The 22,575-nt window shown below is 44.9% G+C and overlaps 1 protein-coding gene across 1 annotated transcript in view; it reads right to left on the bottom strand.

Annotated features, from left to right (window-relative positions):
* Positions 1-22,575, bottom strand: part of OBSCN (obscurin, cytoskeletal calmodulin and titin-interacting RhoGEF) — a 201,055-nt gene that overhangs the window by 117,839 nt on the left and 60,641 nt on the right. Inside the window, exons 18-28 of the mRNA XM_053359224.1 lie at positions 21,788-22,063; positions 19,351-19,617; positions 17,289-17,558; positions 15,525-15,791; positions 12,269-12,535; positions 10,788-10,900; positions 8,277-8,430; positions 6,020-6,181; positions 4,934-5,038; positions 3,604-3,870; positions 1,001-1,270 (exon numbers count right to left, since the gene is read on the bottom strand). Coding sequence (XP_053215199.1) covers positions 1,001-1,270; positions 3,604-3,870; positions 4,934-5,038; positions 6,020-6,181; positions 8,277-8,430; positions 10,788-10,900; positions 12,269-12,535; positions 15,525-15,791; positions 17,289-17,558; positions 19,351-19,617; positions 21,788-22,063 — 2,418 coding nt within the window. The remainder of the gene's footprint in view (positions 1-1,000; positions 1,271-3,603; positions 3,871-4,933; positions 5,039-6,019; positions 6,182-8,276; positions 8,431-10,787; positions 10,901-12,268; positions 12,536-15,524; positions 15,792-17,288; positions 17,559-19,350; positions 19,618-21,787; positions 22,064-22,575) is intronic.

The raw sequence follows: 22,575 nt of genomic DNA, 5'->3' as shown, positions 1-22,575 counted from the left end.
GTTTAGTCCTGCTGGCCACATGACCCGGAAAGCTGTCTGAGGACAAACACTGGCTCCCTCGGCCTGAAAGCAATATGAGCACCGCAGCCCCTTTGACTGGACTTAATGGTCCAGGGGTCCTTTACCTTTACCAATGCATGAAGAGGTAAAGAACCCCAGAATTGTATTGCTAGGTAGACTCATACTTGTGCTGGGCCCGGGGGTTAACCCGAGCAACGCGGTCCAGGTCCGGTCCCAAATCCAAGGATTCCATGAGGAGTCAGTCCAATAGGGCCAAGGCAGGAAACCGGTCACAGGCAGGTTCCAGCAAGCAGCAATGTTGCTCCTGCAACCTGGGGTGGGGTCTGGCAGCCTTTATCTCTGAAGGGGCAACAGCCGGTCCTGATCCCCCAGTGACTCACCTCCCTGTCTCGCCCAAAGGTGAGCACTCCTCCTGCGAGTACTCAGGTCTCTCCTTCTCTCAGACCTCAGTCTCTGCAGCTTGGGAGACGTCAGTGGGTTACTAGACCCAGGGGCCGCCTCAGCCTCCCCTGACCCAACCAGTAGTAGAGCAGCTGTGAGTGATAGCCCAGGTTGGGGCAACGAGGTAATCCCCACATCTGGAGCCAGGGCAGGCTCAGGCCCCTGACTCGGCCCAGCTGGTGCTTGTTGCAGGGGAACCTGTGCAGACTGGGACTCTTCAGGATCAGGCCCCAGACTCGGTTCAGATGCCTCCTGAGACAGAGGATCCGGTGCGGACCAAGACTCCTCTGGTTCCGAGTCTGAGCCCGAGTCCCAGGCCATCACAATACTATCCTTGACTGAGGTATCGTGGATGATCAATATGGAATGGGTCCCCTCCTCGCAGAGGTCGTACTTTTGGCTCCTCTGAATCTCTTTGCCATCCTTGCACCGCTGAATGTTGCTCATCTAAAACCCCACTGCCTTCTCCTCAAGAGCCACCCTGAACAGAATTCATCCTACTGCTGCTGTTTCAAGTTCTGAGGAAGAAGTGACTTACCTTTCACCACCAAGTTCGCTGTGGACTTTGCTTTGCCAATGGCAAACTGAATAGTGCCTGTCATCTCTACGTCAGTCTTCCTCAGGATCAGGCGGTGGAGCCTCCTCTCCTGTTCTATCACAACATCCTTGCCGGCCTGCAGGAGTTCTCCGCGGAGAGACCATTTAGGGGGCTTGACAGACTCAATGGAGATTTCGCACTCAAACCTGGCTTCCGCTGGCTCACTGACCTCCACATCCCTCAGCTCCTTCACAATATTGATGGATTGCTCTGAGGACAAGGAGGAGCCAAAGAGAAAAAGGTCAAATGTCCATCCTGCTGCCTCCACGCAGACCATGTAGTGGTGGCCTTATTAACAGCTATTTAAAATCATCATAATGTTGAGATTTGAACATTGCTGGGCTCCTTGGTCCAGCTTAGGACAAGAGGAGCAGGAAATAAATATTAATATGCAGTAGCATATTTTTAAACCCTTCAGCTTATCCACTAAGAGCAAAACTAGCCAAGTTCTGACTCCTCTTCCTGCTCTTGTTGTAGGCCCAGAGTGGGTAGCCTGTGGCCTCCATGTCAATGTTGCTGGACTACAAATCCCATCACTCCTGACCATTGGCCATACTGGCTGGGCTGATGGAAGCTGTAGTCGAGAAACAGCTGGAAGTCCACAAGTTCTTTATCCATATTGCGGGCAGACTTTATTTGTTGGTTCTCTTTATTTCCCCACCTCTGACCGTGGCAGCAAATTATGCAACACAATGATACATGCAAATATTGGGGCAGGCAGTGGGGGAGTTGACCCAAAGCTGTCATTTTCAGTGGCAGCCCCATGTCAATCATCAAGCCCAGCTCTCTTGTGGGGTTACAATTCTAAGCACATTTAACCTAAGCACATTTCCCATTAAAAGTGCACAGGCTTAGATTGTAAGGACAATTTTTATATATGACATGTTCTTCTAGAATCTTTTGGATTATACCGAAATCTTATTGGTACCCTTTTTGCTGCAGCTAGGAAGTTAGGGCGATCAAGACATTTGATGATTTGGATTTTGTTGAAAGGGTACTTTCCCACAGGATATTACGCAGATCTCCGATGGACTGATTCCTTTACTCAATCTGCTCAGTTCCTTCCATAAAAAAGGGCGTAGAACCCAAAACACAATTCATGTATGTGGCAGAGAGAAGTACAAAGCCTCTTACAGCATGGGGAAGTCCTTTTAAGTAATGTCAGTTCCTACATTTCAAGTTGTGTGACTAACATTCTGGATCAACAGCAGGAGAAACTGCCATGTAAAGCTATCCTAATGTTCTGGGGTAAGGTTCAGCAATAGTAGCATTTTTACCATCAAATCTGCTTCAACCTCAGTTCAGAACCAGCAATGCGATGAACCTGGCTCTAGTTCTGTAATGACTATTTGGTAGCCTGCAGGTAGAACCCAAAACTGCAGACCAATATTTATGTATGCAACTATGGCGGGAAGGTTATTGATTGCCAAAAATTGGAAAAGCAGCAGCGTCCCAACTAAAACAGACTGGCTATCTAAAATGATGGAATACTTCCATATTGCCGAACTAACAGGGAGGATAAGAGGAGATATGGTACAAAAAGTAAATAAGGAGTGGGCTATCTTTAAGGAATACATCAAAATTTATGTGGAAAAAGTAGAATTTCTGACAGATACTGAGTGAATACAGAAAATGATTAGAGTGAAAGGAGAGTAAAGTCAAGATAGAAGAAGAGATTAAAGAAATAATGAAATGTGTTTAAGCTAGTTGGAAAAATAAAATAGCAGAACAAGAACGGCTGGAAGTCAAGTCACTTGTTGGCCAGTGATCTCTGATTTGGGGGGGGGTGTAGATTGATCAATTGATAGATTGATCAATAGATATAGAATCACAAGTCATCTAGTAGCTAAAGATTCCCTGACATATGTCCATCCAAGCTATGTTTAAAGACCTCCAACGAATGATTGTCCACTACTTTTCAAAGCAGTCTGCTCCAGTGTCAAACAGTGTAATTCATACACTCACTTATCCTTTATAGGCTACATTTTAATATTTTAATGTTCCTTTATTTTAATGTTGTATTTTATTTTTGTTTTTAAGTTGTAATCATTCATCTTGTTTTTATTATTGCTTGTAAGCTGCTCTGAGCCCGGCCTTGGCTGGGGAGGGAGGGGTATAAATAAAAAATTATTATTATTATTATTATTATAAATCACTTGGCAGGTGTCCATGTGGGGTAGGTGTGTAGGTATGTTGATATGTATAGTATAGGTAGGTATTATATAGAGTAATGTAGGTATGTTTTGTGTTATGAAAATAAGGTAGTGTGTTTTGTATGTGTATTGTGTAAATGTATGTGTTTTATATGTTAATAAAATTAAATAAATTTTAAAAAAAGAACTGGGCAAATATTTTGCCTGCATTTCCACAACACCTTGTCGGGAAAGAAGGGCAGGGGTGGCAGGAACATGCCTGAAATCTAAATGATGCTCTTCTTGGCTATGGGGATTCCAGCCACCCATCTTGCGATATTTAGATAAATGGCACGACTACTCAGTTTCATGGTTTCTGTCCCCATATTCCAGCTGAGAACAAGTTAGTACCTTCCACATAAAACTGAGCACTGCTTTTGTCATCGATGGCATCGCAGGTGTAAATGCCTTCATCAGCAAACTCCGTCTCATTGATTATGAGCTTCCTGTAGACCCCGTCGCTGACAATCTCGTACTTTTCGCCAGGTTGGATCAGTTTGTTATCCTTATACCACTTGACCTCAGCATTGCGGCGAGACACTTGGCACTCCAGAAAGCCCCGGTGCTTCTCAATTGCAATCTTTACGCGGAGAGGTTTCACAAACCTTACAGGCAGTTCTAAAGGACGACAAAGAAACATCATTACTAGCACTACTGCTTTGAATTGATATAGTGCTTTAGGAAGTTCAAAACATTTGATATTCATTTTCACCTGGCGCCTAAAAACGTATAATGAAGGTGCTAGACAAGCCTCCCTGGGGAGAGCATTTTACAAACAGGGAGCCACTGCAGAAAAGGCCCCGTTCTCGTCTTGCCACCTTCCCGAACTCTCATGGAGGAGGCACACAAAGAAGGGCCTCAGATTATGATCATAGGGTCTGGGTCGGTTTATATGAGGGGAGGCGGTCATTAGGTATTGTGGTCCTGAGCTGTTTAGGAAATTAATCAAACTGAAGGTGCATTTTTAAGAAAGACTAATAAGCCACCCATCACTGGTCCCATCACCTCCTGGCAAATAGAAGGGGAAGAAATGGAGGCAGTGAGAGATTTTACTTTCTTGGGCTCCATGATCACTGCAGATGGTGACGGCAGTCATGAAATCAAAAGACGCCTGCTTCTTGGGAGAAAAGCAATGACAAACCTAGACAGCATCCTAAAAAGCAGAGACATCATCTTGCCAACAAAGGTCCGTATAGTTAAAGCTATGGTTTTCCCAGTAGTGATGTATGGAAGTGAGAGCTGGACCATAAAGAAGGCTGATTGCCGAAGAATTGATGCTTTTGAATTATGGTGCTGGAGGAGACTCTTGAGAGTCCCATGGATTGCAAGAAGATCAAACCTCTCCATTCTGAAGGAAATCAGCCCTGAGTGCTCACTGGAAGGACAGATCCTGAAGCTGAGGCTCCAGTACTTTGGCCACCTCATGAGAAGAGAAGACTCCCTGGAAAAGACCCTGATGTTGGGAAAGATGGAGGGCACAAGGAGAAGGGGACGACAGAGGACGAGATGGTTGGATGGTGTTCTCGAAGCTACCAGCATGAGTTTGACCAAACTGCGGGACGCAGTGGAAGATGGAAGTGCCTGGCGTGCTCTGGTCCATGGGGTCATGAAGAGTCGGACACGACTAAACAACTAAACAACAACAATAAGCCACACTGCACGACAATGCCATAATAATTACCTTTTACTTTAAGTTTTGCCCGGGATTCTGCTTTTTCAGCAACAAATTTGATTTCTGCTGAATCCTCCATCTCCACGCTTCTGTAGACTAGCGCGTAGCTTTTCCCTGTGAACACAGACACAAACTCACAGTTACGGGACATCAGTTTTGAGATCTGCTGAGTGTACCACACCTTAGGCACCTGCTCCTTAATCTCATTGTAGCCTCTCGTACTACCCAAGAGGACACAGAAAGCACATTTTTAGTAGTAAAGCCCACAACACAAGAATCCCCTTACCCCTAGAGGACATGGTCTAATATCCATTTCTTTAGCCCAGAGAATCATGGGGTTTATAGCTCTGTAAGTAGACTAGATATATCCATCTGAGAATTCTTAGTACCTTTGTCAAACAACTCTTCCCATAATTCTTTGGGAAAAGCCACAACACTCAAACTGGTATACAGTCATACCTCGGGTTACAGATGCTTCAGGTTGCATTTTTGGGGGGTTACGAACCCGCTGAAACCTGGAAGTACCAGAAAGGGTTACTTCCAGGTTTCGGGGGTCGTGCATGTGCAGAAGTGCCAAATTGCAACCCGCACGTGTGCAGACACGCCACTGTGGGTTGCGAACATGCATCCCGCATGGATCACATTTGCAACCCGAACTGTTATGTTGTGGGTGAACATATCAGACGACACAGCGATTCTTCAAACAGCTCTCGTTTATTCACAGGCCAGAACAGAACAGAACTGAAGGGTTCAGCCAGCCTGTTTATATAGAGCTCCAGTACAACGCAACTGTAACCATTTTCTGTAACTATCCAATCACTGAACGTCACTTTCAATCCCTTATTTGCATATGTGGACCTGAGTGAAAACTATCTACAGTATCCCCCTGCTGGCCCAGGGTGAGAACTTCAGTACATAACATGAGTCTCCCACTGTATAACTGATATGCATGTGATCTGAAGGTCTGCTATCAAGCTTTAGTTATGCAAGAGACCTAAACAACTGAGACTCGCTTTCCAGTGGTCTTCCCCCACGTGCCATTCCAACAAGAAAACAAATCCAATGTTTCTACTCATCGGCTGTCCCCCTTCCTACCGTCCTGACGCAACCTGATGTTCTCTCCAGCCCGGATCTTGTTTTCGTTGCTGAACCACTGGGTTTCAACCTCGTCGTGTGAAATCTCGCAGGTGAAGGAAGCACTCTCTTTCTCGCTCACCTCCACATCTTCCAGTGGCTTCACTATCTTGATATCTCGGGCTAAGGGGTTACAAAGAGGTATTTACTAAAGGATATTTGCTCCTACTGACTTCTGGAATAAGTTGCACCCAGGCGAAATGTGTTCCTTTTGGCCTGCTCCTCTGTCCTTCCTCTTCTTTCTTTCTTTCTTTCTTTCTTTCTTTCTTTCTTTCTTTTTTAAATTTTATTGCAAATATGTACAAATCAAAACTTACAAACTCGAAAAAGAAAAAAAGTGAAGAAAGGTTACAAAAAAAGAAGAGAGAAAAAGAAAAGGAAAATGGAAAACGGAAACATAAATAAACATCATACACTGATACAGTTAAGTCTTAATAAAGAAAAAAGGAGATCATAAATAAAACGACATTAAGTCATTCCTTATTAATCTAATACTTCACAGATCAAACACAAATGTTTTTAAAAATTACCTCTTCCGTGTCATCCATTTTCCTAATAAACTGACATTTCTTAAATATTTCATTTTTTCGTGTTTTTTGTTCTTTCGTTCTTTGGGCTTCCGTCAGTCTCACAACAGTTCATTATTTCTAATGGAAACTAACTTATCTGTATTTAGGGGTGCAATGCCCCTGCGCCCCTAAAAGGGGGTAAGCGGACTTTTAGCTGTGAGTAGGGAGGTGATGTGAAAGGGAAGGTTTGAGGCCCTTTGACCTCTAGACTGGCTAATCAGTTCACCCCAACTGAGCTAAAATGTCATTTATTTTATTTGTTTGCTTGTTTATCATTTAGTAAAGGTAAAGGTAAAGGGACCCCTGACCATTAGGTCCAGTTGTGGCCGACTCTGGGGTTGCAGCGCTCATCTCACTTTATTGGCCGAGGGAGGCGGCGTACAGCTTCTGGGTCATGTGGCCAGCATGACTAAGCCGCTTCTGGTGAACCAGAGCAGCGCACAGAAATGCCGTTTACCTTCCCGCCGGGGTGGTACCTATTTATCTACTTGCACTTTGACATGCTTTCAAACTGCTAGGTTGGCAGGAGCAGGGACCGAGCAACGGGAGCTCACCCGTCGCAGGGATTTGAACCGCCGACCTTCTGATCGGCAAGTCCTAGGCTCTGTGGTTTAACCCACAGCGCCACCCGCATCCCGTTTATCATTTAGTAGCAGTAAAAAAATACCGGTACATAAAGTTTCATCACATACCAATGATACTTAATGGAGCAATTACACAGCCTAACTGTAGATATCAGCACTTTCAATATACCGTATTTTTTGCTCTATAAGACTCACTTTTTCCCTCCTAAAAAGTAAGGGGAAATGTGCGTGCGTCTTATGGAGCGAATGCAGGCTACGCAGCTATCCCAGAAGCAAGAACAGCAAGAGGGATCACTGCTTTCGCTGCGCAGCGATCCCTCTTGCTGTTCTAGCTTCTGGGATTCAGAATATTTTTTTTCTTGCTTTCCTCCTCCAAAAACTAGGTGCGTCTTGTGGTCTGGTGCATCTTATAGAGCGAAAAATACGGTACATTCTACTCCCCCTTTATGATAGTGTCCATTAGTTCAATTTATGCTAAAAAGAGGAAAAATTAGAATCCTTTTTAGCATGCCTTTTAATTATAAACACACACCCCAGAAGCTATCGGTACTAATAGAACAGAATGCACCATGTTTTCAGGCTCTCCTGCTGGTGGACTTTCTGTAAGCACCCAGGTGGCTACTGTGAGAATGAGATGCTGGGCTAGATGGACCTTTGGCTAGATGGTTTTTTCCTCCTTCCCTGACATGCTCCCTTGCCTTTCATCTACATCTTGTACTTACAAGCACAGTGGTGGTACCACTGATGGGCAACAGTAGGACAGACCGAAGGAGGAGACCTTAACCATGATCCTGGGGTTAAGTTACATACTGCACCACACAGGGAACAGGGCATGAGCAAAGCCACAGTTTGGCTTACTGTGAAGTGCAAGCCAGGCCACTGAGCAACACAAACATTCTACCTGTAACCATTATCCCTCCTCCTTCTCACATGCAAGGCACCACCTGATGCTGCAGTGATGGAATCTTAATAAATACACATGTGAATCGGCCTGATGACTGGGCAGCGTTTTAGGCAAAGTCATTCGGAAAGGAAAATATTTTTGTTCTTCCCCCTGAAACATACCATGGACCACCAAGGTAGCTGAGCTCTTGTCGTCAACAGCATCGCACATATATGTCCCTTTGTCTTCAAATTCGCATTTGTGAATTGTGAGGCTTCTCGTGGTCCCTCGTGCAAAGACTGCAATTTTTTTATTTGGCCGAAGCTCGATTCCATCCTAAAACGAAGAAGTCCAAATCAGGTTTTAACAGACTCACCAAGCTTCTTAATTGCAGTGTTCTTGTCTCACCAAAATCAGTGTGGAACAAGAAAGTATTCCACTGTTTGAAGGTACTATAATACTTTCATTCAATATCCACAAAACTCTGTTTGGACAGGATATAATTCACACCTGAGGCCCCATTGGAGATTTGCCAGAATTTAATAACTGTCATTGTGTTCGTAAAAAAGATGCCACTGACTCTAGAAAGTCAATGTCAGATTTGAGAACGAGCACCACTTGTCATGTGAATATGCCAACAAGAACAAAGCGTGTTCTCCTGCATGGAGAGCACGTGTTGCGGTGGGGGCTAGCAAGACACTCACTGTTGCTGGGCGGGGATAGAATTGGCCACCATTTCATTGAATTTTCTGTTGCTGGGGAGATTTAAATGTTGCCATTTTGTGATTGACAGCCGTAGCTTTTAAATACCCTGTGCACAGCCTTGAGCTTCCTCTTTTCGCTGCTTGCATCGGATCACCCTCCCTATTTTCAGGTCATTCGCTTGACCTTGCTATCCCCGTCATGGGGTCGTCTGCTTTGGGGCAGGGGCCCGGTAGGAATTTTGTCCATCTGGCTGATTGGCTGGTGCCATTTGGTTTTTGCCTACTGCGTAGCAAATCGTCACAACTTGTAAGGTTGCGGTTAGGCATTGGTTTAGGAGTTGGTTGGTGGAGGGGTATGTGCCCGCCTCTCCAAAATGCTGCTGCTTCAAGGGTTTTCCGTTAAAGGAACCCAGGGGCTCGCCATACTTTTGTCCAAACCCCTGTCAAGGGGCAAGGGCCACACAAGAGCCCCTGGGAGCATTTGGGGAGAGGTGAGGCATGGTTCCCAGTCCCGTCTCTCTCCCCAAAATGTTTTCCCTTTACTGACTTCGCAAGCGGGCGAATTGTTGGGATATGAGTACAACGCAGCTGCAAACTAGTAGCTCAATGTTTACATCACATGATGTGGCTAGTCCTGGGAAAGAATTCACAGGGCGGTTCACAGGGCTTTGTTCTGTGTGTAATATGAGACCTTCCTGTTGCGCATGTGAAGGAAGTCTTACTGAGTTGCTTGGAGGAGATTGAACGAAACGGACATGTTTTTGTACAGCTGTAAAGTCAGAAATAAACCGTAGAAATGTAATAGACTTTCTGGCTATTTTCTTTCTCCTGCTGGTATGCAAGGAGCAAAGGGGGTGTGCATCTTTCACGCTGGGAGATGTCGCCTATCAAGATCTCCCTGGACTTGCGAGGATGCCAGCCAGGGTAGATCACCGGTAAACAAGCCCCGGGAACCTGAGAGGGGGGGCCAGCCTCTCCCGAGGGGGCTAGTTTTCCAACACGAATGTCAGTCTGTCCCCGTGCGGGGTCAGATAGTCGCAACCATCGCCTAAGTAACCACTCACATCACTTGTAATTTTAATAAAGCTGTGGCCAAAAATATGCCCAAAACCTTAAAACTAAAATCTTGTGTCAACTGTGTTTTATTGGGGGTGTCTTGGGGACCTCGACACGCAAGAGGAGAGACTGTGTCATACATTTCCAAGAGGAATGAGGTTCTTGTAATACAATTTAGTGCAATGTTTCAATGCTCCTGAGTGTCCAGTCTTAGAATCATAGAATCATAGAATCATAGAATCATAGAATCATAGAGTTGGAAGAGACCACAAGGGCCATCGAGTCCAACCCCCTGCCAAGCAGGAAACACCATCAGAGCACTCCTGACATATGGTTGTCAAGCCTCTGCTTAAAGACCTCCAAAGAAGGAGACTCCACCACACTCCTTGGCAGCAAATCAGTCTTGCTCTGATTATTACTGTTATGGGATGGTGAGCTTGAGCTGAAAGACTTTGGGGGTCTCTTAATGAGTCAGTGATTCCCAGTTCTGCATTTTTTGCAGATGGGTTTTCCATCTATGTATGTTGCTTGACGCATACCAGGTATGCGTGGACTTGTAATTTTTTCTGGCTAAGTTGCTCCCTATGTTATGAAGATTGGCTGCCTTTGACAATAGCTAGCAGCTGTTCTAGAAGCGAGTGTGTCTTTCTCCATCCCTTGGCTGGGTGGGAAATCATCAAGCTGTCTGTGTAAAAATGCTTAAACAGGCAGCTCAAACTGAGAAAGATTGAGGGTCAGAAAGCTGAGTTGGAGCTTTGCAATATTTTTGGATATCTGTTGGGGTGCTAAGCACCTATGTTCAAGCTACATATTTGTAAGTAAACACAAATGCTACACAACACCCTGAACTTTCTGCAACGGAAGAGTCCATGTGACACATCAGACCCCATTTCCTTAAGGTAGGAAAAGTCACATGGCAAGTAAATTCAGTACCTTACGCCACTTGACATCTGCATTAGGCCTGGAAAGTTCACATTCGAAGGTTACTTCGTCCTTGTTCTGAGCATTAATGTCTTGCAAAGGTTTAATTATTTTCACGGGCCGTTCTGCCAAAAATAAAAACAACAATGGTAGTACAGTCATACCTTGAGTTACAGACACTTCAGGTTGCGTTTTTCTCGGGTTGCGGACCACCGAAACCCAGAAGTAATGGAATGGGTTAATTCCAGGTTTCAGCAGTTGCGCCTGCACAGAAGCGCTAAATCACGCTTTGCACATGCACAGAAGTGCCGAATCACAACCCATGCGTGCGCAGACGCGGATTGCGAACGCTGCGAGTTGCGAACATGCATCCTGCACAGATCACGTTCGCAACCCGAGCGACCACTGTAGTAGCAGATAATAATAATACTACTACTGTCATATGATAATAATAATACTGTCAGTGAAAGAGAACCAGTCTATCCCACAAGCAGGCATTTTATTATTATTAAATATTAATCCTTCATCCAAGGATCCCAGGGCAGATGATGATGATGATTAATTATTAAAATCTGTATACCGGCCTTCATCCAAAAATCTCAGGGTGGTTCACAACAGAAAAATAGAAAACACATAGTGAAACAAACACAAACTAATAACCCCTGCCAGCACATTTTAAAACCCAATAGAATGTTAATCAGCCAAATGCTTGGTTGAAGATAAATGTTTTTATCTGGGACCTAAAGATATGTAAGGAAGGCACTAGGCAGGTCTCCCTGGAGAGAGCATTCCACAAATGGGGAGCCACCGCAGAAAAGGCCTGTTCTCATGTTGATACCCTCTGGACCTCTTGAGGAGGAGGCACACAAAGAAAGGTCTCAGATTATGATTGCAAACCTGGGTCAGTTCATACGGGAAGAGGCGATCCCTGAGGTATTGCAGTATTGCAGTTACCTAGCTATCACAAGGAAGGGTGAAATATACTCAGAGTTGAGTGTTGATTTCATGCTCTTTATTTCAGCTCATGGTAAACAGTGAGTGAGTGCTTTCCCCCAAAACCTCTGGCTATATATACATTATTTACACAATTGTGATTGGCTGATTCAATTCCCCTCCTGGAGCCTGATTGGGCTGTTCCTGCAGGCCAATCAGGTTGCTGATTCACTTCCTCCTGGAGCCAGATTGGGTGGCTCCTGCAGACCAATCAGGTTGCTGCCTTCTAGGATCCTACCTGCCTATTGTTCTAGGATCTAAGCTCAGTACATAACAAAGGGTTTGCCAACAACCTCTGGGCTGACCTGGGGATGGGACTCCTATGGTTGCTAGGCAGCCCCTACAGCGTGCTTCTATTGGCAGTTCACGTTGTGGTCAGCAAAACGTTTGAATGGAACTGATGCTCAATAGAGCCAGTAGGCCCTGTGCTTTGGAGATGCATTTCATGCACCCAGTGAACAGGGTTGCACAACCAAGACATCCAAGATCTGAATGCCTACCTTTCACATTAAGTCTGCCGGTTGTGTGAAGACTTTCAGCCTTGAAGGCAACAAGGCCCGAGTCCTCAATTTCAAGGGATGAAAGAGTCAGCGAATGCTTCTTCCCCTGGACACTAATGCAGCAGTTGTCCTTGGCTTTCAGCCTCACGCCATCCTTCATCCAGGTAACTTCCACATTCTCGTGTGACAGCTCCACCTCGAATGTAGCAGACTGCCCCTCATGGGTATCTATTGGCTGAAGGCCTTTCACCAGTTTGATGGGTCTCGCTTGGGAACAAAGCAATATCACAAAGAATTAGATGTGTCTGGGCCAAAGTAAGATGCCCAGGCTTATCATTCTTCCCATTTAAGTGGCGTGCCCATTTGGAAACTGCACCAAGGATTCAACTAGCAAGAAATAGACAAGGGGCAGTGATCTCCTTCAGGCCCTGATTCAAAATTTCCAGAGGCATTTGACTGCTAGAATGCTGGACTGGGTAGGCAGGGGGACATTAGCACACCAGTTTTCTTGTGTGCTTATGTTCTTACTGTCGGGACAAAATAAAGAATATTCTGTCTTTTACCTAATCATACATGATTAACCTTTCTAGGAAAATACCCATAAACCTTCCTGGATTAATAATTAAGCTAAATACACCACTGAGCAGGACTTCCATGGAAGATTCCCACCTTGCTTCTCTGCAAGCAAAGAAAGTATAGTATAGTGTTGTTTTTTATTTTGAAACCTCTCACAGTCTAGACTTCATAATTTCTAATGTCTCTGTTTCCAAGTATTCAGAAGTCTTTTATCTAGGGTCTATGGTATTTGATAAGGGACGTGGGTGGCACTGTGGATTAAACCACAGAGCCTAGGACTTGCCGATCAGAAGGTTGGCGGTTCGAATCCCCACAACAGGGTGAGCTCCCGTTACTTGGTCCCTGCTCCTGCCAACCTAGCAGTTCGAAAGCACGTCAAAGTGCAAGTAGATAAATAGGTACCGCTCCAGCGGGAAGGTAAACGGCGTTTCCGTGCGCTGCTCTGGTTCGCAAGAAGCAGCTTAGTCATGCTGGCCACATGACCTGGAAGCTGTACGCCGGCTCCCTCGGCCAATAAAGCGAGATGAGCACCGCAACCCCAGAGTCGGTCATGACTGGATCTAATGGTCAGGGGTCCCTTTACCTTTACCTATGGTATTTGATATTTGGATCCCTAACATTCTGGAAACCTATTGGAATGGGGCATTTCATAATTCTGAACTTCCAAAATGTGTACGATGAATGCTTTCAAAACAACCCAAAATAATATGCACATTTTTGCTCAAGGTGCGTCAACCAGATTCAAAGGGTAGACCTAATACTTCTAATCTATGTCTCCCTCTTCTATAAAAGTGAGTGTGACTAACACCCATAGGCTGTTGTCTCGCATTGGGCACTACAATAGGACTTCTGCAAACACAGGTATTGCTGCTTTCTGGTGGCATATTATTAGTGAAGAGCAGCATGTATTGAGGCATTCAATTATATACATAACAAACGGCACAGATGGAAGGCATCCTCACAAATAAACACAGTCAACACCCAGGTAAGAGTTCTTGCAAATGCTTAATGGCTGATTCACACATGTGTTAGATGTACACCTAAGATGCTACAACTAGGCCGAAAAACACAAGCACGTAAATGCAAGAAATATGTGCATCACACAGGTATACTCACTGGGGAACCAGGTATGATGTCATGTGATGTGTGGAACAGGTCTAGAAATCTTTTGACCAAATGTACACCTGTCACTTCAGGGCCCCTTTTCTGATATTCTACTCCCTTAAGCTTCAGAGTTTGCAGGACAACTCCCCTCCCCCCCCCGCCAAAAATTTCCATCATACCAGTAATAGGGATGACCTTTGGACTGGGTCAGTGGATATTCCATCACTCAGGACTGGGGAATGTGCTTGTAGGCATACTAAGGTTATTTTGAGGAATTGCTGCTGGGGAAGGGATTAGCAAAAGCACCAACTCCACACACAAGCACTGCCCAAGTGAATACTTGTCCTGCGGTACAGCAAGGAAACAGAGGCAAAAAATGCTTTTTGTTAAGGAAACCAGTCTCACGCACTGAGATTGGTGGAACAGTTAACATGACCAAACTCACTTAATGAAAATATGGAGGGCGTGGACCATGCAGTGATGTGGAAGGATCGTCAAATCTGTCGATTTCAGCCTCTTCCCTTTCCTCATTTTTCCAATCTTAAGTTCAGTTCTCTACAATTCCACATTGGTTTGCAATTTTATTGAATGTTATTTTTTTAAAAGGTCATGCGGATTTCTCCCGATGGGCACACGTCTGTGTGCAATTTCCCCTAATGTACACATTTCGCAAAGCAATTCCCCCTAATATAACGGATTTTGAAATATTTTCACCAATATATACATTTTTATGCACATGTTATCCTAGTATATGCATTTTTGTGTGCATTTCTTGGCTGGAGAACTGGACTGTAAAAGCCAGAAAAGTGTGAATTTCCCAGATGACAGCTGTGTTTCGGTTTGGATCTGGTTTCAGAAAGGGTAGATTAGGTAGGTTTACCTTTAAATGTGAACTGAATCGAATTTATCTCCCATCCCTAGTCATGTGAATGCTTTTACCATGAATTAAGGAACCATCTTAGGGACGCGGGTGGCGCTGTGGGTTAAACCACAGAGCCTACGACTTGGCGATCAGAAGGTTGGCGGTTTGAATCCCCGCAACGGGGTGAGCTCCCATTGCTCGGTCCCTGCTCCTGCCAACCTAGCAGTTAGAAAACACGTCAAAGTGCAAGTAGATAAATAGGTACTGCTCCGGTGGGAAGGTAAACGGTGTTTCCGTGCACTGCTCTGGTTTGCCAGAAGCGGCTTAGTCATGCTGGGCACATGACCCAGAAAATGTACGCCGGCTCCCTCGGCCAATAAAGCGAGATGAGCGCCACAACCCCAGAGTCGGCCACGACTGGACCTAATGGTCAGGGGTCCCTTTACCTTTACCTTTACCTTTAAGGAACCATCTTATACTGAAGGAGCCTGTGGAGCTGCAGATTTTGTGGGGGTTTTTCCACCAAATCCTAGGCAGACTCATGGCTAGGTTATCTTTTGGGTCTCTGCCTTGGATGCTTTTCTGTCTCATTTTAAAATCTTCCTTTAGTTGGTTTTTTTTGTTCCAGTGCTCATTGCATTTGAGGAGGTAAGCGCTGCATTTGCAAAAAAGCATACACCCACAAGTGAAGGCATCCAACCATCCCTGACTCACTTTCCACAGCTATTTTTGCCTGGGTCTTGTCATGGAGAGTCTCGCAGGAATAATAGCCACGGTCCCCGCAGGCGGCACTCTTAATCACCAGGCTGTGCTTTGTCCCTTCGGCCTTGATCTCCATGTTGTCACCTGGATGGAGCAAGCTGCCATTCTTCATCCATTTCACCTCTGTGGTTGGTTTTGATAGCTCTACTTCCAGAGTCACCATCTCCTTCTCCTCAACAATTTTGGCTTCCAGTTTCTTCACAAATGATACTGGCGTCTCTACAGGCAACAAAGACACAAATGCAACATTGTAGAGAGAGCTTTGGAAATGGCTACAGTTAGGCACGGTTATAGCAGGAAGCGGATGGCGCTGTGGTCTAAACCACAGAGCCTAGGACTTGCTGATCAGAAGGTCGGCGGTTCGAATCCCCGCGACGGAGTGAGCTCCTGTTGCTTGGTCCCTGCTCCTGCCAACCTAGCAGTTCGAAAGCACGTCAAAGTGCAAGTAGATAAATAGGTACCGCTCCAGTGGGAAGGTAAACGGCATTTCTGTGCGCTGCTCTGGTTCGCCAGAAGCGGCTTAGTCATGCTGGCCACATGGCCCAGAAGCTGTACGCCGGCTCCCTCGGCCAATAAAGCGAGATGAGCGCTGCAACCCCAGAGTCGTCCGCGACTGGACCTAACGGTCAGGGGTCCCTTTACCTTTTAGGCACGGTTATGCAGAAGGGGGGGGATGTTTGACATGAGCTCCTTTGTATATTACCTACTAAGCAATTTAAGGGTTGCTGCTCTCCCACCCCCCAATTAAACCCAACAACTTTTGTGTCTGGATTTTCACTTTTTGAAATATGGCAACCCTATGTTATGTTTATCTAGCAGAATGAAAAATGCAACATTCTAAGAGTGGACATAGTCATTCTCCACCCAAAGCAAAATCCAGCTTTGCCAATAGCATTTTTGAACATTTCCACTGCACATGTGGAACTCCCTGCTTATATCCCCTGGTGGTGCAGCAACAAAACTGATAACACGTTTCCAAAGCTAAGCAGGGTCAGGCAGGGTCTCAAGTTGGATGGGAGACCAGAAGTTTGATCCCTGCAATGCAGAGAGTTGAGCTAGATGATCCTTTATTCTATGAATAAAGCTTTGTGTAGCCCTCCCTGGGTGAAAATCATAATTAAGCAGAGGAAGTGGTGTGGGCGAGTGTGTCCCACCCACCAATAAAGCACACAGTGGCATGCAAAGGTATGAAATTGATGGTGGTAGTGAATAATCATCATTGGAAGCCATCTAGCACATGGAAGTCTCTGAGGGACTTACAATCTATTCTTACAAGCTTTACCATCCCCATTTGGAATCTACAGTGGTGCAATTCGGAATGCTGCCACCTCAGTCCACCATCTTACTCTGTGTAACTTGAACCTGACCTAAACATGTAGCAAAAAAGGTGGAAAAGTTATAAAGGGGACAGAATGGATGGTACCATTTCAGACTGCAGGTCTGGAATGCTATTTTTAATTCTTCTCCTGCATAAAACCTCCCTACATCTAGGAAACTGGCACCACAGGGGAAGGGCTTGCTAGAACTTCTTTTCCTGGTGTACTAGATTTCCACTTGCAAATAGTGTTTTCCCTCTTCCCCACCCACCCCCAGTTCGCTTTTACATCCAGAAACAGAATGCAGAAGTCCGTTCTATCTCCATCTGCTACATGCTTAGTTGCAGCCTTGCAAAATCCACCTAGTGGTGGACATTCTTTGCTACTTTCCACTTCTCACCTTCCACTTTGAGGGTTGCTTTGCTCTCTACTCCTTCCGCTTCTGCTGAGATTGCAGCGGAGTCTTTCAGAGTCAAGTCAGTGATGGTGAGGCTATGGTTTGAGTCCTCCTGGGATATGACATATTTTTTACTGGCTTCGATTTTGGCTCCATTCCGACTCCACGTGACAGCGGCGTCGCTGGGGGAGACAACGCATTTGAAAACTGCCTCTTTGCCTTCTTCAGCTACTATGTTGTGGAGGCCTTTGACAAACTTCACCAGCCTAGGAACTGGGGGAGGAGATGGTGATTAATTGTCATAATAATGCAGCGCATTCAGCTAAGCATATAGAATAAAGGCACATTGGACGTCTCCTTATCCTGGGGTCAGTGCACTGCTCCATCTAGCTAGGCATCGTGCATCCTGAACGGCAGCAGGACTTCAGGGTTTCAGACTTGTGACATTCCTAATCCTGCCTACGGGAGGAATGAACCTGGGATCTTCTGCATGCAAAGCAAACACCCTACCGCTGAGCTACAGCCCTTCATCATTGAACATTCACCTTTTCTTCCCATCTGTGTCAAAGTTCCCCTAAAAAGGCACCCCTTATTAGTGTCATCTTGGCCAATTTGAGGTGGGAAACATGTGCTTGCTCAGCTGGCATGTAGCTCTGCACCAAGCCTTCCCATACTTGAACACAGCCTGTGTCAAGACCACCTGGAAGAATTTTACCTTTATGATTTCTATATAATCATATATCCATATATAACCATATATCCTAATGATGTTCAAATCACTAAGGCTTCAGCAGAGCTAAAAGTGCTTAAATCTTAAGCCCTTTGCCCTACTTCTCTCTCTGCCCTGCTATTGTGCTTGAAGGAAACAATAGATCTGATGTGTTGGCATTTTTCTATAGGGAAGCTTCGCCAGAATGCTTCTCATGTTCACAAGATGGGGTGGAGATGGGGAACGGGAAAAAGCAGTCTGCCCCAATGCCATTTTCTAGCCAATAACAGATGATGGGGGTTATTCAGGTTTCAACGGTCAAATAGGTTTCTTTTCCTCTTTATTGCTGAAAATTAGAGTAAAGGGCAATGATGATGCACCATCTGAGAAAAGCAGAAGTATTCTTTACATGGGCAGAGGAAGAGCTTGTGCCCGCTCAATTGTTTGATTTTGCTGCAATATATGAATATGTCATGTTTTACGCTGTTTGTAATCAGGTATAAAAAAACCCAATGCCCAGGGGCTTTGGCACCCAGGCTCTGGAAACTATTCCACTGAGTCTTTATTGCTCAGCAATAAACTTTGCCTTCTTTTTCTCCACTCCTGCACCTGTCCATTCTTGGACACATTTTGAGTGGGCAACAGGTATTCCTTATATGCTTGCAACACGGCTTTGGTTTCAGAACATCCCCCAAGCCAGGGGTAGCCAACATGATGCCCTCCATATGGTTTAGGACTACAACCCCCATCAACCTCAGCTAGCATAGCAAATAACCAGGGATGATGGGAGTTGTAGTCCAAAACTTCTAGAGGCCACCGCATTGGGTAGCCCTACCCTAAGCAGACCCCCATCCCTGACAATGGACCTTTGGGTGCCCATCTCTGGATCAGCTACTGACAGCACCTTGGAATGTATGTTCCTACCACAAAGACCAGAGCCATACATTTCTGAGCACAATTCAAAGTGTTGGTGCTGACCTTTAAAGCCCTAAACAGCCTCGGTCCAGTATACCTGAAGGAGCATCTCCACCCCCATCATTCTGCCCGGACACTGAGGTCCAGCTCCGAGGGCCTTCTGGCGGTTCCCTCCCTGCAAGAAGCCAACTTACAGGGAACCAGGCAGAGGGCCTTCTCGGTGGTGGCACCCGCCTGTAGAACACCCTCCCACCACATGTCAAAGAGAAAAACAACTACCAGACTTTTAGAAGACATCTGAAGGCAGCCCTGTTTAGGGAAGCTTTTAATGTATTTTAATATTCTGTTGGAAGCCGTCCAGAGTGGCTGAGGAAACCCAGCCAGATGGGTGGGGTATAAATAATAAATTATTATTATTATTAATTATTATTATTATTATACCTGTGGGGCTGACATGAATGCTGCACTTGTCATCCTTGGTTTCACAGCAATAATCCCCCTTGTCTTCTGCCCGGAGGCCAGTTATGACCAGGATACGCTTTTCGCCTGTCTCACGCATCTGGTAGCGCTTGCTTGCTTTGAGCTCCACTCCATCCTTGCGCCAGACAACTTTGCCCCCAGCTTGGCTTAGTTCACAACTCAGAGTCAGGGCCCCTCCGATCTCAGCTTTAACGGGTTCCAGCTTCTTTGCAAACTTCACTGGGACTTCTGCAATTAAATTGAGTGGAACAGAAAGTACATCAGCACACATACATGTATGAGAAAATGGGTGCGAGGTTTGGGTCAAGAAATAACCAGGAAACAATGGAACTGGATTTGGAACAACTTCCACTCTGATATAATTTCAGCAGGCCTAATGTCAATGGTATTTACCATATTTTTTGCTCTATAACTCACTTTTTCCCTCCTAAAAAGTAAGGGGAAATGTGTGTGCGTCTTACAGGGCGAATGCAGGCTGCGCAGCTATCCCAGAAGCCAAAACAGCAAGAGGGATAGCTGCTTTCACTGCGCAGCGATCCCTCTTGCTGTTCTGGCTTCTGAGATTCAGAATTTTTTTTTCTCTTGTTTTCCTCCTCCAAAAACTAGGTGCGTCTTGTGGTCTGGTGCATCTTATAGAGCGAAAAATACGGTAACACCTTGTAAATTGAATTTAACGTATCAGTTAGGAACAACTCCTTCAGTTTTGGCATCTTCCCTTGCATGTTATGCTTAACAAGCAGTTCTCAAAGTATCAGGTTCCGCAGCTCAGCAAGTCCACACTAAGCAATAGGAGGGGTTGGGTACCAAGTCTGTGACCTATTTAAGAAAGATATAGGAAGTGGGTGTTTTTTAAAGAGCAAAGCTCTGATTTTTAAAGGGAGTCTTCAGAAGATAATAAGGAGTTGATTTCTAAGATGCATAAACTAATTCTAGAATGGGAAACTGAGGATGAAATGGTGAAAGCAGCCATGATTCATTGGGCAAGAGATGTGGGTTTTGGCTGGGGTAGATTCAGAGCTGATGAAGCGGCTGGGCCAAAGCTGAAAGGTCGCTCAGTTGTGGATATGCCTGGAAGCAAAAGGAAAGTCCAATGCTGTTTTGACCAATGCAGTTTTGTCCAATGCAGTTTTGACCAAACTGCGGGAGGCTGTGGAAGACAGGAGTGCCTGGCGTGCTCTGGTCCATGGGGTCACCAAGAGTCAGACACGACTAAACGACTAAACAACAACAACAAGCCTGGCTTTCATTGCCGTCAAGTTTAGATTGAGCTGGGCTTGCAAACTGCAGAACATTTAAATAGGTTGGGTTTGGCTTGTAAGGCATAGCATTTGGGGCCCCGAGAGGGCAAAATCTTTTCTGACTAATAGTTTACTACTGGAGTGGCACACAAAAGATGAACAAGTCGGTTAGGACTGGTTGGGCACAAGATGTGGGACATAACATAATGATGGAGGATTGGGAGAGACTTTGGAAGAAAGGGGTTGAGTTTACCGCATGTACAATGTTAAAGGAAAATATTATGAAAATGATGTATAGATGGTACTTAACCCCTGTTAAATTGGCAAAGATGTACTATAATTGTGACAATGTATGTTGGAAATGTAAAAAAAAAGAAGGTACCTTCTATCATATGTGGTGGACTTGTTCCAAGGTAAAGGACTTCTGGGGAAAAAATTATAATGAAATTTAAAAAATGATGAAATGTACATTTATTAAAAAATCAGAGGCCTTTCTCCTTGGGATAGTAGGTACTGAATTGCCCCCAAAAGATGTGAAAGTATCTTTGTATGCCACAACAGCTGCTAGGATTTTATTAGCCAGAAAATGGAAAACACAAGAATTACCAATGGTAGAAGAATGGCAGATGAAGATGGTGGAATTTATGGAGCTGGCTGATCTCACCGGGAGAATCCTCGACCAGAAAGAAGAGGAATATCAAGAAGATTGGAAGAAATTTAAAGACTATTTGAACAAATATTCTAACATTAAAGATATGTAACCACTTGAAAGAACCAATCAGGCCTAGGATTAAATTAGACTTAAATATATAAATAAGAAAATGTATTATAAGAAAGGTAAAGAAATTGGAATACGACTGTAATATTGTTTTATGAAATAATGATATTGGAAACTGCTACATTCAAATTAAGAGGAAATTCTGATGGGGGAGATTAGAGGAAGTCAACCAAAATTTTTATGAAAATGCATTTTAACTAATTAATTGAGATTCTTTTTTTCTGTTTAGGTATCTTAAGTTTGCTATTTTTTCTTCTTCTTTTTCACCTTTCTGTTGTGTTGTTGTATATTTTCTTTTTTGTTATGTCTATTGATGAAATTTAATAAATATTATTGTAAAAAAAAAAATCTTTTCTGACTAATACTGAGAAGTGTTCCTCACCTTGGACCTGCACCTGGAACTGCTGCTTATCACTCTTGGTCTCACACGTGTACACACCAGTATCTTTGACATCGGCCACCTTCACAGTCAGGGTCCTAGAGGCCCCGTCTTTTTTCATCTCATACTTCTTGCTGGCTTTGATCTCAATTCCGTCTTTGAGCCATTTGACTTCGGCATCTTCAGGCACCACTGAAGTTGACAGGTTGATGCTCTTTTCCTCCTGAACAACAATCGGCTTCTCTTGGGGAACTTTCCTTTCGAATTTTGCCTCAGGCTCTGCAATTAGTAAATGCCATGCATAAAAACTTCCAGGTTCTCCAAAACTCTAGGGCGTGGGTAGGCAAACTAAGGCCCGGGGGACGGATCTGGCCTAATCACCTTCTAAATCCAGCCCGCGGATGGTCTGGGAATCAGCGTGTTTTCACATGAGTAGAATGTGTCCTTTTATTTAAAATGCATCTCTGGGTTATTTGTGGGCCATAGGAATTCATTCTCTCCCCCTCCAAATATAGTCCGGCCCCCCACAATGTCTGAGGGACAGTGGACCGGCCCCCTGCTGAAAAAGTTTGCTGACCCCTGCTCTAGAACATGGGTAGGCAAACTAAGGCCTGGGGGCCAGATCCTGCCCAATCGCCTTCTAAATCCAGCCCGCGGACGGTCTGGGAATCAGCATGTTTTTACATGAGTAGAATGTGTCCTTTTATTTAAAATGTATCTCTGGGTTATTTGTGGGGGGTAGGAATTTGTTCATTTTTACCCCTTCAAAATATAGTCTGGCCCCCCACAAG

The sequence above is a fragment of the Podarcis raffonei genome, chromosome 12, assembly GCF_027172205.1.
Source record: "Podarcis raffonei isolate rPodRaf1 chromosome 12, rPodRaf1.pri, whole genome shotgun sequence".
Taxonomy (NCBI): Eukaryota; Metazoa; Chordata; class Lepidosauria; order Squamata; family Lacertidae; genus Podarcis; species Podarcis raffonei.
Note: the sequence above shows the minus strand (reverse complement) of the source record. Positions and strands in the feature narration are given on the sequence as shown.